The sequence below is a fragment of the Macaca thibetana genome, chromosome 20 (genome assembly GCF_024542745.1).
Source record: "Macaca thibetana thibetana isolate TM-01 chromosome 20, ASM2454274v1, whole genome shotgun sequence".
In the NCBI taxonomy this organism is placed as follows: domain Eukaryota; kingdom Metazoa; phylum Chordata; class Mammalia; order Primates; family Cercopithecidae; genus Macaca; species Macaca thibetana.
The window spans coordinates 24,146,764-24,162,488 of record NC_065597.1 but is presented as its reverse complement, the minus strand read 5'-3'; the positions used below and the strand labels follow the sequence as shown (position 1 = coordinate 24,162,488).

At 50.0% G+C, this 15,725-nt stretch overlaps 1 protein-coding gene across 2 annotated transcripts in view; it reads left to right on the top strand.

Annotated features, from left to right (window-relative positions):
- Window positions 1–15,725, top strand: part of PKD1L2 (polycystin 1 like 2) — a 107,213-nt gene that overhangs the window by 71,826 nt on the left and 19,662 nt on the right. For both annotated transcript variants that reach the window (XM_050773190.1, XM_050773191.1), the window contains exons 31-35: window positions 2,842–3,070; window positions 4,677–4,881; window positions 6,840–6,936; window positions 10,180–10,317; window positions 13,248–13,433. In XM_050773190.1, the coding sequence (XP_050629147.1) occupies window positions 2,842–3,070; window positions 4,677–4,881; window positions 6,840–6,936; window positions 10,180–10,317; window positions 13,248–13,433 (855 nt within the window). The remainder of the gene's footprint in view (window positions 1–2,841; window positions 3,071–4,676; window positions 4,882–6,839; window positions 6,937–10,179; window positions 10,318–13,247; window positions 13,434–15,725) is intronic.

The window sequence follows — 15,725 nt, the reverse complement described above, 5'->3', positions numbered from 1 at the left end:
CAGAGATAACAGATCTCAAATTCAGAGCTTTTGGCAACAATATCCAGCTAGAACCCAGTAACATTGTTTTGTTTTCACTAAACAAATGTATGCATGGCATATTATTCCAGTTTCAACTAGTCTCCTTGTTCCCTTCCTGCCTCTTTCCTGTCCATCCTCCCATTTAGACCAGTGCCATACGACAGAACTTTCTACACTGATGGAAATGTTCTCTGGAACATGGAGGATAGTTGTGCCGGTTTAGAATGCTACCATTTTTAATACACAAGGGTGGCCACTATCTAAACCTTGTTTAGAACACAAAAGTGTGGCTTATAGAATAAGCAATTTGAATTCACAATTCTTGGCCCCACCCCTGATAGAGTGACATGCACCTGTAGTCCCAGCTACTCGAGAGGCTGAGGCAGAGAATCACTTGAACCTGGGAGGTGTAGGCAACAGTGAGCTGAGATTGCATCACTGCACCCCAGCCTGGGTGACAGAGCAAGACTCTATCTCAAAAAAAAAAAAAAAAAAGAATTTGCCCCAGAGAGCTGGGTTTGGGCTGCTTATGGAGGTCATCCCTGCAGGACTCTACTTCCACTAGATGCCTGACCTTGAGTTTGGGGGTTTTGACATTCACAGCTGGACACACTGGACCTTAAGAACGTGAACTTTGGAGTCGGCCAGAACCTTGGGATCTCCCAGCTGCGGTAGCAGCAGTGCAACTTTAAACAAGTTGCTCAACCTCTCTGAGACTTCATTTCTTCCCTTAGAAAATAGAAGTGTTGGCCGGGTGCGGTGGCTCACGCCAGTAATCCCAGCACTTTGGGAGGCCGAGGTGAGCAGATCACCTGGGGTCAGGAGTTCAAGACTAGCCTGGTCAACATGACAAAACCCCATCTCTACTAAAAATACAAAAATTAGCTGGGTGTGGTGGCACATGCTGGTAGTCCCAGCTACTCGGGAGGCTGAGGCAGGAGAATCACTTGAACCTGGGAGGTGGAGGTTACAGTGATCTGAGATTGCACCACTGCACTCTAGCCTGGGCGACAGAGCAAGACTCCTGTCTCAAAAAAAAAAAAAACTAAAAAAAAAAGGAGGGTGTGTTAAAAATTAGCTGGGCATGGTGGCACATGCCTGTAATTCTAGCTACTTGGGAGGCTGAGATGGGAGGATCGCCTGAGCCTGGGAGGCAGAGGTTGCAGTGAGCCAGTGTCGCACCACTGCATTCCAGCCTGGGTAGACAGAGTGAGACCGTGTCTCAAAGTAAAAAAAATAAAAAATAAAATAGGGGTATTGATCCACCTAGCTCGTTGGCTTATTGTGAGGGCTGAGTAAGATCATAAGACATGTAAACTGTTTAGATCCCAGCCTGACACAAAGCAGGTATTCAGTAAGTGGTGTTATGATTGGCAGTTATGTTGTCTTTCAGAAACATTAGCAGAAGCCTTGCAAAATAAAGTGTTGACTTGGAATCGTCAGCTGAGGCTTCAGTGAGGGAGCCCCAGGTCAGAAGGGTGAGAGAGGAGGCTGTGAGTCAGAGGAAGGTAGGAGTTGACCTCACCATAGCCATTTACCCAACACCCCAACCTAATCTGAGTCAGTGCTGGAGATGCATATACCCGACTGTAACCAAAATGCAGTTTTAGCTGCTTGCCACTTGCAGAGTCCAATTAATCAGAGTGAGATCTGATATTTAAAAAGTGACTTTTTTAGCTGGGTGTAGTGGTGGGTGCCTGTAATCCCAGTTACTCGGGAGGCCGAGTCAGGAGAATCACTGGAACCTAGGAGGCGGAGGTTGCAGTGAGCTGAGATTGTGCCACTGCACTCCAGCCTGTGTGACAAGAGCAAAACTCCATCTCAACAACAACAACAACAACAACAACAGGACAGGATTACACTATATTTGGCACTAGACAAAACAGGGTTTACATTCAAGTCTTACCATATTAAAGTATTTGCTTTAAAATGCTCTGGGCCGGGGGGTGGGGGAGTGGAGGGGTGAGGGCGGGCACTGTGGATCACGCCTGTAATCCCAGCACTTTGGGAGGCTGGGGCGGGCGGATCACCTGAGGTCAGGAATTTAGAACCAACCTGGGAAATGTGGTGAAACCCCATCTCCACTAAAAATACAAAAATTAGCCAGGTGTGGTGGCGGGCGCCTGTAGTCCCAGCTACTCAGGAGGCTGAGGCAAGAGAATTGCCTCTTGAAGCCGGGAAGCGGAGGTTGCAGTGAGCTGAGATAATACTACTGTACTCCAGCTGGGGAGACAGAGTGAGACTTCATTGCAAAAACAAAAACAAAAACAAAAACAAAACCCAGGGGAAGAAAAGAGATGACCAAGATTGGCCAAATGTTGGTCATTGTTTTAGCTGGAGTGATGAGTGTGGGATTCTCCTCTGTTCTCTTGATGTGTAGGGAAATTTTCAGAATGTCTCTGATAAAAAATCTAAAAGAGAAACATCAAATCCTAACTGGCTGTGTGACCCTAAAACCTTACTCCGTCTCTTTGAACCTCAGATTTCTCAGGGCTTGGCACGTAGCAAGTCTTTCATACTCAGAAGCTGGTACTATTACTGTTGCGTTTTGTGGCGGGAGGTGTGTTTGTTTTGTTGAGAGACAGGGTCTGGCTTTGTTGCACAGGCTAGAGTGAAGTGGTGCCATCATAGCTCACTTTTTTTTTTACTACCATTTTTAATACCCAGCCTCGACCTCCTGGGCTCCAGCGATCCTCCTGCCTCAGCCTCCTGAGTAGCCGGGCCCACCTGCACATGCTGCCACACCTAGCTGTTGTTTGTATTGCAGCTGGTTTGCTCTTGACTCAGCACGAGCTGATTGCTTTCTCCTTTGTCCTCCAGAGAAAACGCAGTGTCCCAAGCCCAAGGTGGCAGGGAGTGGCCCCTGGAAGGACAGCACCTACAGGCAGTGTCTGTACCTTCAGCTGGAACACGTGGAGCAAGGGCTGCGGCTGGTGGGGCCCCGAGGCTTCCCCCAGCACCACAGCCATGCCCGGGCCTTCAGGCAGCTGCAGACCCTGAAGGGCTGCCTGGGGGTACAGCCAGGCACCTGGGCCCCTGCACATGCCAGGTAATCCACTTCCCTGGGTGCCGAGTGGGTGCCTGCCTGCCCCAGCCTGGGGCCCTCAGGAAAGGGCATTCTGAACAACCTTGGAAGGATGTCCACCCGGACATCCCCAGGCAGAAACAATGCAGGATTCCTGCACACATTCAGGGAGGCCGGGTTTGAACAGGGCTATTTGCTGGAAGGCACTCAGGGCCCTTTGTACCACACTTTACAGTTACAACAGTGTTCATATGGGCTATTTCCTATCTGTGCACTTCACTCTTGGACCAGCTCCTCAACTTCTCAGACTTAGTTTCCTCATCTGTAAAATGGGAATGATAATGCCTATCTCTTGATTCAAACTTAAAATGCATTTTTTAAGATAACCAGTGAACTTTGAATACAGACAGATTACTAGATGACATTTAAAAATTACTGTTAATTTTGTTGTGTGAAAACAGTATCATAATTCAGTAAGAAAAATGGCTTCTTTTTTTTTTTTTTTTTTTTGAGACAGAGTCTTGCTCTGTCACCCAGGCTGGAATGCAATGGCGTGATCTTGGCTCACTGCAACCTCTGCCCCCCGGGTTCAAACGATTCTCCTGCCTCAGCCTCCCTGAGTACCTGGGATTACGGGTGCACACCACCATGCCCAACTAAAGTTTGTACTTTTAGTAGAGATGGGGTTTCACTGCTTTGGCCAGGCTGGTCTCGAACTCCTGACCTCAAGTGATCCACCTGCCTCAGCCTCCCAAAGTGCTGGGATTACAGGCGTGAGCCACCATGCCTGGCAAAAATGCCACTTTTGAGATGCATTCTGAAGTGATTAGGAATTATTTTGTATTATGTCTGGAATTTATGTTGAAATTTTCCAGCCAAAAACAAAAACAAAACAGGGCTGGGGGGCAGATGAAATAAGTATGACAAGGGGTGATGGTGGTTGCCAGCTAATGAGCACCTGGATGTTTACTGTGCTCACTAATTTTTGTATGATGAGAAATTTTTTTTCTTTCTTTCTTTTTTTTTTTTTTTTTTGAGACAGAGTCTTGCTCTTGTCACCCGGACTGGATTGCAATGGCAAGATCTCAGCTCACTGCAACCTCTGCCTCCCGGGTTCAAGCAATTCTCCTGCCTCAGCCTCCCAAGTAGCTGTGATTACAGGTGCCCACCACCACACCCAGCTAATTTTTGTATTTTTAGTAGAGACGGGGTTTTGCCATGTTGGCCAGGCTGGTCTTGAACTACTGACCTTGTGATCTGCCCTACTTGGCCTCCCAACGTGCTGGGATTACAAACATGAGCCACTGCGCCCAGCCGAGAAATTTTCTTAATAAAAACTTAAAACAAAATTATATGGTTAGGCTTGCCCTGAGCAATAACAGAGCAAATCTGTGTATAGCCTTTAGTGCGGGGACTTACCCCTACTAAGCACTGAATAAATGTAACTGCTTTTACTCCATAGACTATGGCATAGCCCTTTGAGATAGGTATAGATTAGAGAAGGAAACAGAGGGTCTGAGAGGTCCAGGAACTTGGCCAAGGTCATGCTGATGGGGGTAGTGTGGGGTGTGACCTTGAGTTTGCCTGGGGGTGTGGCCACCCTAACTATGTACGTCCACCTCCTTTGCAGCGCTCTACGGGTGAGCAAACCCCCTCAAGGCCTGCCCTGGTGGTGCATCCTGGTGGGCTGGCTCTTGGTGGCGGCCACCAGTGGCGTGGCAGCCTTCTTCACCATGCTGTATGGCCTGCACTACGGGAGTGCCAGCTCCCTCAGGTGGCTCATCTCCATAGCCATCTCCTTCGTGGAGAGCGTGTTCGTCACCCAGCCCCTGAAGGTCAGGACCCTGCCCCAGGCACCTGCCCTCCTCCTCTTCCCCCATCCTTTCCCTTCCACCAGCAGTCTTGTCCCTGGGCTTCCATTCCTGTATTTATATATTCAACAAATGAACCTGGAGCACCCCCTCTGTGCAGGCCCAGGGCAGGAAAAATAACCCTTTCATATTACCCTAGGCTACACTTGCCCTAGACCACATGTATACATATAAATAAGACCCTATTTCCTCAATGTTAAGATCCATTTGATCTTGAGACAAGACAACAACAATTTATGTAGTTAGTTATTCATTTTTTTTTTTCTCTTTCTTTTTCTGACTCTGCTTGCAAGGAAAAGACAGCAATTTAAAGGAACTTTCCCTTTGGAAAAAACACCAAGTCATTATATATGTGCCTCAGTTAGAAGCTACACTCCTATTCCTGAGATGTAAAATTAGACAAAAGAACATGTTAGAGTTGAAGAAATTCTGGCTCGGCATGGTGGTTCAACACCTGTAATCCTAGTACTTTGGGAGGCTGAGGTGGTAGGATTGCTTGAGGCCAGGAGTTTCAGGCTGCAGTGAGCTGTGATTGCGCCACTGAACTCCAGCCTGGGCGACAGAGCAAGACCCTGTTTCAAAAAAAAAAAAAGAAAAGAAAAAAAAATCCTTGGTCAGGCAACTCCCATGAGACCAGCTCCTGGCGATCTGTCAGCCTGGTATGGTGGAAAGAAAAAAGAAAGAAAGAAAGAAATCCTAAATCCAGGCATGGAGCAGAGGAGGCCAGGGGCACGGTTTCCCTTGGAAGGAGTGGGGCAGTGGGCAATCCCTGGGGAACCCCGAGGGGGAAGAGATACTGGGTTGGGGTGTAGGGGAAGCCACAGAAAGGAGGAGATACTTAAAACGAATCTTGGTCGGGCGCGGTGGCTCACGCCTGTAATCCCAGCACTTTGGGAGGCCGAGGTGGGTGGATCACCTGAGGTCAGGAGTTCAAGACCAACCTGACCAACATGGAGAAACCCTGTCTCTACTAAAAATACAAAGCTAGCCAGGTGTGGTGGTGCACGCCTGTAATCCCAGCTACTCGGGAGGCTGAGGCAGGAGAATCACTTGAACCTGGGAGGCAGAGGTTGCAGTGAGCTGAGATCGTACCATTGCACTCCAGTCTGGGCAACAAGAGCGAAACTCCATCTCAAAAAAAAAAAAAGAAAGAAAGAAAGAAAGAAATTACAAAATTAGTCAAGCGTGGTGGTGGGTGCCTGTAATCCCAACCACTAGGGAGGCTGAGGCAGGAGAATCGCTTATACCCGGGAGGTGGAGGTTGCAGTGAGCCATTGCACTCCAGCCGGGGCAGCAGAGCGAGACTCCATCTCAAAAAAAAAAAAAAAAAGTTAATCTCTACCCCTTTGGGACGTTGCCAAATCCCTGCTGGTCCCCCATTCTTCCCTGAACAGCCTTTATCATAAGACTCAAAAACGTCCGATACCTACCCTCAGCACTAGGTTCGCAGGCTGCTAAAAACAGGGGTGCATCCTGAGCCTTTCTGTTCCCCAACCGAACCACAGGATCCTCCTGTGTTTGTGCAGAGCAGATGCAGAGATCACGTGGCTGAGGCCTTGCAGCTGAGACCATGCACCTGAGCACATTACTTAATATTGGAGGAAAGGGAAGGAGCAGGTGAAGCCCAGGGGGAGAGCAATTCTCCTTGCAGAGAGATCAGAGACCCCTCGGGCAGGTGAGCAGCAGCAGGTGGGAAGGCTCAGGGGAGTTCTAGGACTGACCAGTCCCCTGTCTGGTCTGGGAGCCAAGGCCTTGCGCTCCAGCTTCATGATCATCTCCCGTCTCTGGAGAAGGGAGCTGCACTCCCCCAAAGTGCAGGGCCCTCCCCGACACACAAACATGGCCCCAAGCCCTGCGCCCTTGCAGATGAGGGGTTGAGAGTTACCAGTGTGGGCTTGAGGATTTCCCTGGGTATTTTTCAGGTGCTGGGATTTGCTGCTTTCTTTGCACTGGTCTTGAAGAGAGTGGACGACGAGGAGGATACTGTGGCCCTGCTGCCAGGACATCTGTTGGGCCCAGGTAACGTGCCTCAGTGGCTGGAGGCAGGGTCTGGCTAGCTGTGGCCTTGATGAGGCTCAGCGAGCCCTGCAAATTGCAGCCTGTCGGGGGTCCTGGGCCTTGGGCCAGCTCACCAGACCTTTGTTCCCCATCAGCCTTTCACCCCCAGTTTGTGAGTCATCCCCAAAAGAGCCAGGAAAAAAGTGACTCCATTGTCTCCTGAGTATCTTTGTTTCTTCCTTCCCTGGCATTTCTCCCTGACACCCAAGTATGACCTGCCACCTAGAAGACGTGCCTCAGGGACAAAGCTGGACACATGGGCGGTCCTTCTCTGTGTAATTCCAAGCAAGCAGCTTTCTTCTCCGAGACTCAGGGCCCTGAGCTTTAGAACAAAAACTAAAACAAGAATCGGTTTACAGATGGGCTGCAGAAAGTAGCCGTAAATTAAGAATTTTAGGACAAAACTCTGCAAACTGCAGCCAGCGGGGCATATCTCACCTGCTGCCTGTTTTTGTAAATAGAGGTTTGTTGGAATACAGACACTGACCCCTGCTCTAGGAGGCCACTGGCCAGTCCCCAACCTCCCAGCCTGACTTCTCACTTCTGAACCAAATTTCCCAAGGGTGGTGACAATAATTACAAAACAAACATGCAAATAAAACTGAATCAGTGTGGAATCATTGAGGCAATGGTCTTGACTTTCAGGGAAAATAAAATAGAAACAAACAAACCAAATGCCATGCAGGTGCCTCACAGTGCAGTGCGGCTGCCTCTTCAGGGCCAATATTGTTCCATTCCAGGACAGCGTTTTAGATTTGCAGATCCAAGAGGTCCATTAAAATCTTCTCAATTCTCCACAGAGATGCCAGGCTCCCGACCATTAAATATTCATTCAGTCAACCCTTTGGCAAGTCCTCAGGAGCACTGGCTGCTGGCCAGGCCTTGTGATGGCTTGGGAATATAATTTACATAAAATTCACCCAATGTAAGTGCACAATTTGTTGATTTCAGTAAATGTATAGGGTTATGTAACCATCACTGCAATTCACATTTAGAACAGCTTTGTCACCCCAAAAGGTTCTTTCTTGCCCATTTAAAGTCAATCCCCACTTCCAACCCCAGTCCCTGCCAACACAGCAGTGATTGCAGGGGACAGGTTGCTGCCTTTGGAATGAACAGGCCATTTGGGGAGACGGCATCAACCACGTAAATGCACAAGTAGACATATAAGTGTGAATTATGGGGAGACGGAGGGCTGGGGAAGATCAAGAGAGGGCAGGCCTCTCTGCTGCAGTGGTGCCTAGCCTCTCTGCTGAGAATGGGGGAAGGGAAGGACTGCACACTGAGCACCTGCGAAGGCCCTGAGGTGGGACAGTGGTGTCATTTTATTGCAATCATTTTATAACAACCATTGACAGTGTGTCTGGAGCATGTTGAGTTGGGGGTGGGGGAGAATGGTTAGAGATGAGGGTAGAGGAGGTTGGCAGCAGGTTGACAGGGCCTTATAGGAGCTGGGGCAAGGCTGGGATGTGGGAGGGCTTTACATAGGAGAATGATGATCTGTTTTATGATGTGTGTGTGTGTGTGTGTGTGTGTGTGTGTGTAATGGAGTCTCGCTCTGTTGACCAGGCTGGAGTGCGATGACGTGATCTCAGCTCACTACAACCTCCACTTCCCGGGTTCAAGCGATTTTCCTGCCTCAGCCTCCCGAGTAGCTGGGCTTACAGGCACCCACCGCCATGCCTGGCTATTTTTTGTAGTTTTAATAAAGACGGGGTTTTGCCATGTTGGCCAGGCTGGTCTCAAACTTCTGACCTCAAGTGATCCTCCCGCCTCGGCCTCCCAAAGTGCTGAGATTACAGACATGAGCCACTGTGCCCAGCCTGTTTCGAAAGAACAGGAGGCAAGGCCCAGGGACTCATGCCTGTAATCCCAGCACTTCGGGAGACTGACGTGGGCAGATTACTCGAATTCAGGAGTTTGAGACTAGCCTGGGCAACATGAGGAAACCCCTTCTCTACAAAAAATACAAAAAATAGCCAGACATGGTGGTGCATGCCTGCAATCCCAGCTACTCAAGAGGCTGATGTGGGAGGATTGCCTGAGCCCGAGGAGGTCAAGGCTGCAGTGAGCTGTGATTGCACCACTGTGCTCCAGCCTGGGCCAAACAGCAAGACCCTGTCTCTACAAAAAAAGTAAAATGAAAAACATTTTATTTTTATTTTTTAAATTTACTTTATTTTATTTTTTATTTTTTGAGACAGAGTCTCGCTCTGTTACCCAGGCTGGAGTGCAGTGGTATGTATGGTCTCAGCTCCCTGCAACCTCCACCTCCTGGGTTAAAATGATTCTCCTGTCTCAGCCTCCTGGGTAGCTGGGATTACAGGTGTGCACCACCACATCTGGCTAATTTTTGTATTTTTAGGAGAGATGGGGTTTCACCGTGTTGGTGAGGCTGGTCTCAAACTCCTGACCTCAGGTGATCCGCCTGCCTTAGCCTCCCAAAACGCTGGGATTACAGACTTGAGTGGCCATGCCTGGCCTTAAAATGAAAAATAAATAAAAATTTAAAAATTTAATTTAAATTGATGAGGCTGGACACGGTGGCTCATGCCTGTAATCACAGCACTTTGGGAGGCTGAGGCAGGCAGATCACTTGAGATCAGAAGTTCGAGACCAGACTGGCAAACATGCCGAAACCCCATCTCTACTAAAAATACAAAAATTAGCCATGCATGATGGCACGTACCTGTAATCCCAGCTACTCGGCAGGCTGGGGCAGGAGAATTGTTTGAACCTGGGAGGTGGAGGTTGCAGTGAGCCGAGATTGTGCCCCTGCACTCCAGCCTGGGCAACAGAGTGAAAATGTGTCTCAAAAAAAAAAAATAATAATTAAAATTAAATTTTAAAAAATGAAGATACTAGGTAACAGACATGACAGGACTTTGAGATTTTTGTCACCCTCATCCTCGAATCCATCAATTTTGGAGTGTCGCGGAAGGCAGTGCAGGGGCCAGAAAGATTTCGGGGCGGGGAAGACGCCTCCGTGCTCTCCCTGTGGAGAATCCTCCAGACGGAGGAGGCGTGGGACGCTAGGCCCTGGGGAAGCCTGGACGGAGGTGTGGAGGGTAGGCTGGGAAACGACTCCGGAGGAAGAGGAATGCGGAGCCCATTGCCGTGGGTGAGAGACGGGCCTTACGGTTGCGAACGCAGAGCCTGTCCTCTGCCCACCTGGGGGCTGTCCTGGTGTCCTTCCCTCCACAGACCCCTATGCCTTGTTCCGAGCACGAAGAAACAGCAGCAGGGACGTCTACCAGCCACCTCTCACCGCTGCCGTTGAGAAGAGGAAAACCACCCACCTCAAGGAACAGAAAGCATTTGCCCTCATCAGAGAAATCCTGGGTAGGCAACCTTCCAACTCGCTGGCTCTCAGCACAGCCTGAAACAGACAGACACCGTTACGGTGCTATTTTTGATAAGTCCCGCTCGTCTTTTGGGCCTCAGTTTCCCTGGAAATCTGCACACTCCAGCTTCTCCCCTACTCTTAAAATCCTTCAGTGGCCCCTCATGACCCTTAGGACAAAACCCAAACCCCCTCCTGTGGCTCTACCCGCTTCAAGTGCCTGCTGCCGGCTCCAGCGCCCCACGTTGTCCTCACATTGGCTTCTGTAGCACCTGGGACCTGCACCCCGTCCTCGCCCCAGGCTTCTGCCTAGGCAGTTCCATCTCATCAGCCTGGAGTCTGCTCACTCCTCCTCCCCAGCTTTTCTTCTGGCTAATTCCTTTTATTCTTCTTATTTATTTATTTATTGGAGACAGAGTTTCACTCTGTCACCTAGGCTGGAGGGCAGTGGCACAATCTCGGCTCACTGCAACCTCTGCCTCCGGGGTTCAAGCCATTCTCTCACTTCAGCCTCCTGAGCAGCTGGGATTACAAGTGTGCGCCACCACACCCAGCTAAATTTTGTGTTTTTAATAGAGACAGGGTCTTACCATGTTGGCCAGGCTGGTCTCGAACTCCTGACCTCAGGTGATCTGCCCGCCTTGACCTCCCAAAATGCTGGGATTACAGGTGTGAGCCACCATGTTCAGCCTTTTTAAAGATTTTTAAATTTTGTTTTGTTTTGTTTGTTTTGAGACGGAGTTTCTCTCTTGTTACCTGGGCTGGAGTGCAATGGCGTGATCTCAGCTCACCGCAACCTCCGCCTTCTGGGTTCAGGCAATTCTCCTGCCTCAGCCTCCCAAGTAGCTGGGAGTACAGGCATGCACCACCATGCCCAGCTAATTTTGTATTTTTTTTTTTAGTAGAGACGGGGTTTCTCCGTGTTGGTCAGGCCAGTTTCAAACTCCCGACCTCAGGTGATCCACTCGCCTCGCCCTCCCAAAGTGCTGGAATTACTGGCGTGAGCCACCGCACCCGGCCTAAGATTTTTAAATTTTTCATTTAATTTTTAATTTTATTTTTTGTGATACAGTTTTACTCTGTCATTCAGACTTGAGTGCAGTGCCACAATCCTGGCTCACTGTAACCTCCGCCTCCCAGGTTCAAGCGATTCTCCTGCCTCAGCCTCCCGAGCAGCTGGGATCACAAACGCACACCACCATGCCCGGATAATTTTTGTTTTTTTGTTAGAGATGGGGTTTTGCCATGATGGTCAGGCTGATCTTGAACTCCTGACCTCAAGTGATCTGCCCTCCTTGGCCTCCCAAAGTGCTGGGATTACATGTGTGAGCCACCGCACCTGGCCTAATTCCTCGTATTCTTTAAATCTCAGCCTAAGCACTGTGTCTGCAGCGTGGCTTCCCCGGCCCCTCTGGTCAAAAGCCTTCACACCTCAGGGAGCCTCTGAGTCTGGATTTCCCAGAGCAGATTTGGGTGCAAGTAGCTGAATTGGGAGGTGGTCCTGGAAAGCACTGGTTGGAGGAGAGAGGGCAGTGGAGAGGGAAGGAAGCCGACAGAGGGTGCCTGACAGGTGGGCTTTAGGTGGGCCGCTGGGATTCAGTCCCACTGTGGACCTTGGAGAGAGCGTGTAGTGCATGCCCCTACGGTGTCCTACTCATTGGTGTCCATTCAAGTCTTCTGAGACAGTTGGAGTAAAGGGGGAGGGTCTTGGAATGCAGATTCCCAGGCCTGGGAACCAGAGGTTCTGGTTCACTAGGAACCTGATCCCTCATGTGATTGTGACGTCCAGCCTCCCACGCTAAATATTTGCACCTAAAAGATCCTCTACGTCACACTCACCTGTCTCCAACAAGACAGGTGAGCACCATGAGGGGCAGGAACGTGTTTGTCTTCACCATTATACCCTTAGCCATGCAAAGTGGCAAGTGGCCCATTTTAAAAAATGCTATTTAAGAAATAATGTAGCAAACACTGTTTTTTTTGTGTGTGTGTGTGTGTGGTTTTTTTGAGACGGAGTCTTGCTCTGTCGCCCAGGCTGGAGTGCAATGGCGCGATCTCAGCTCACTGCAACCTCTGCCTCCTGGGTTCGAGCAATTCTCCTGACTCAGCCTCCCAGGTAGCTGAGACTACAGGCGTGTGCCACCATACCTGGCTAATTTTTACATTTTTGGTAGAGATGGGGTTTCACCATGTTGGCCAGGCTGGTCACGAACTTCTGACCTCAGGTGATCTACCAGTCTCGGCCTTCCAAAGTGCTGGGATTACAGGCATGAGCCACAGTGCCCGGCCTGCAGACACAGCTTTATGTGCCTTCTATTTTTTTTTCTTTTTTCTGAGATGGAGTCTTGTTCTGCCACCCAGGCTGGAGTGCCGTGGCGTGATCTCAGCTCACTGCAACAACTGCCTCCCAGGTTCAAGCGATTCTTCTGCCTCAGCCTCCTGAGTAGCTGGAATTACAGGCATGTACCACAATGCCCAGCTCATTTTTGTATTTTTAGTAGAAACAGGGTTTCACCATGTTGGCCAGGCTGGTCTTGAACTCCTGGCCTCAAGTGATCCACCCGCCTGGGCCTACCAAAGTGCTGGGATTACAGGCACAAGCGACCACACCGGCCAGTGCTTTCTAATAGTAACTGATCCCCTCATCACAGAATTGTTATTCCCATTTCATAGATGGGGAGAGCGAGGCATGGAGGGGTAGAGTCACTTGTGAAGGGCACCTGGATGAGATGTGGCAGAGCTGGGATTTGGACCCAGGCAGGAGATCCCATGGTCTGTGACTTTACTCCTCTCTGCTGCCTCTATAAAGATTGGTTCCATTGTCACCACAGGGGCAAGGGGCTGGTCTAGGAAGCCTTTCCACTTCCTGAACTGGACTGGGTGGGAGTTGTGGATCCTGCCTGACCAGGGGCTGTGCCTCCCTCCCCAGCATACCTGGGCTTCCTGTGGATGCTACTGCTCGTGGCCTATGGGCAGAGGGACCCCAGCGCCTACCACCTCAACAGGCACCTCGAGCACAGCTTCACCAGGGGCTTCTCAGGTGTGCTGGGCTTCCGAGAGTTCTTCGAGTGGGCCAACACCACCTTCGTGAGCAACCTGTATGGTCACCCCCCAGGTAAGTCCTGCAGCCCTGGGGCTGTGTCAGCCTCCTTGTGCCTTCTCCCGGCTAGGAACAGACGTAGAGCACTGTCAGCGTCAGCGTCGTAAGAAAACTAGGCCGAGTGTGGTGGCTCACACCTGTAATCCCAGCCCTTTGGGAGGCTGAGGCGGGAGGATTGCTTGAGGCCAGGAATTCGAGACCAGCCTGGCAACATGGCGAGACCCTACCTCTACGAAAAATATAAAAATTAGCCGCGTGTGGCCGGGCGCGGTGGCTCAAGCCTGTAATCCCAGCACTTTGGGAGGCCGAGACGGGCGGATCACAAGGTCAGGAGATCGAGACCATCCTGGTTAACACGATGAAACCCCGTCTCTACTAAAAATTACAAAAAACTAGCCGGGCGAGGTGGCGGGCGCCTGTAGTCCCAGCTACTCGGGAGGCTGAGGCAGGAGAATGGCGTAAACCCGGGAGGCGGAGCTTGCAGTGAGCTGAGATCTGGCCACTGCACTCCAGCCTGGGCTACAGAGCGAGACTCTGTCTCAAAAAAAAAAAAAAAAAAAAAAAAAAAAAAAAAAAAAAAAAAAAAAAAAAAATTAGCCACGTGTGATGCCTCATGTCTGTAATCCCAGCAACTCAGGAGGCTGAGGTGGAAGGATTGCTTAAGCCCAGGAGGCAGAGCCTGCAGTGAGCCAAAACTGCGCCACTGCACTCCAGCCAGGGAGACACAGCAAGACTCTGTCTTAAAAAACAACAACAACAACAACAAAAAAACAGAGAGAGAGAGAGGCTGGGCGCAGTGGCTCACGCCTGTAATCCCAGCACTTGGGAGGCCGAGGTGGGCAGATCACTTGAGGTCGGGAGTTTGAGACCAGCCTGGCCAACCTGGTGAAACCCCGTCTCTACTAAAAATACAAAAATTAGCCGGGTGTGTTGTCGCGTATCTATAGTCTCAGCTACTTGAGCGACTGGGGCAGGAAAATTGCTTGAACCTGGGAGGCAGGGGTTGCAGTGAGCTGAGATCATGACATTGCACTCCAGCCTGGATGAAGAAGTGAGACTCCGTCTTAAACAAACAAACAAACAAAAAAAGATAGGAAGGAAGGAAGGAGGGAGGAGGGAGGGAGGGAGGGAGGGAGGGAGGGAGGGAGGGAGGGAGGGAAGGAAGGAAGGAAGGAAGGAAGGAAGGAAGGAAGGAAGGAAGGAAGGAAGGAAGGAAGGAAGGAAGGAAGGAAGGAAGGAAGGAGAAAAGAAAAGAAAACCTAAACACCGCAGGAGGAGTGGCTTACAACTGTAATCCCAGCACTTTGGGAAGCCGAGACAGGTGGATCATTTGAGGTCAGGAGTTTCAGACCAGCCTGACTAACATGGTGAAACCCCATCTCTACTAAAAATACAAAATTAGCTGGGTGTGTTTGTGCACGCCTGTAGTCCCAGCTACTCAGGAGGTTGAGGCAGGAGAATCGTTTAAACCTGGGAAGCAGAGATTGTAGTGAGTTGACATTGTGCCCTTGCATTCCAGCCTGGGTGACAAGAGTGAAACTCTGTCAAGAAAGAGAGACAGAGAGAGAGAGAGAGAGAGAGAGAGAGAGAAACAGGAAGGAAGGAAAGGAGGAGAGAGGGAGAGAAGGAAGAAGAAAGAAAAAGAAAGAGAGAGAGAGAGAAAGAAAGAAAGAAGGAAGGAAAAGCAGAAGATGGAGGAGGAGGAAGAGAAGAAGAAGAGGAGGAGGAGGGAGGAGAAGAAGAAGAAGGAAGGAAGGAAGCAAGGAAGGAAGGAAGCAACGAAGGAAGGAAGGAAGGAAACCAATCAATAACCACAGTATCAGATGCTATGAAGGAGAGACTCTCAGAAGGCTGGGTGTACACAAGCAGGGACTCTCCACCTCCCTTCCTCCGATGAAGAGTGGAGAACCTCCTAAGTGAGTAATAACAGAGCTTGAACCAGCTAGGCAAAAACAGTGTGCCAGGCAGAATGAACAACATGAGAAAAGCCCAGCCTCTCACGCCATGGGATACACGTTCTTGGAACCGCAGCGTGTTGTGACTCTCGTGTAGGGTGTGAGTTAAGGATCAGTGAGAAGCAAACCAGGAGAGATGAACAGGCCACATCGTGAAGGATCTCAGGAGTGAGTATCTCATCCTCGAGGAAATGAGGCGCCATTGAATTTCTACATGAAGCTGTGGCATAAATCTGTGGTATAGAAGGATCACTCTGGAAGCATCTGGAAGTTGGAATAAAGGGTGGGCAAGTTGGCTGGGCACAGTGGCTCACACATGTAATCCCAGCACTTTGGGAGGCCAAGGTGGGTG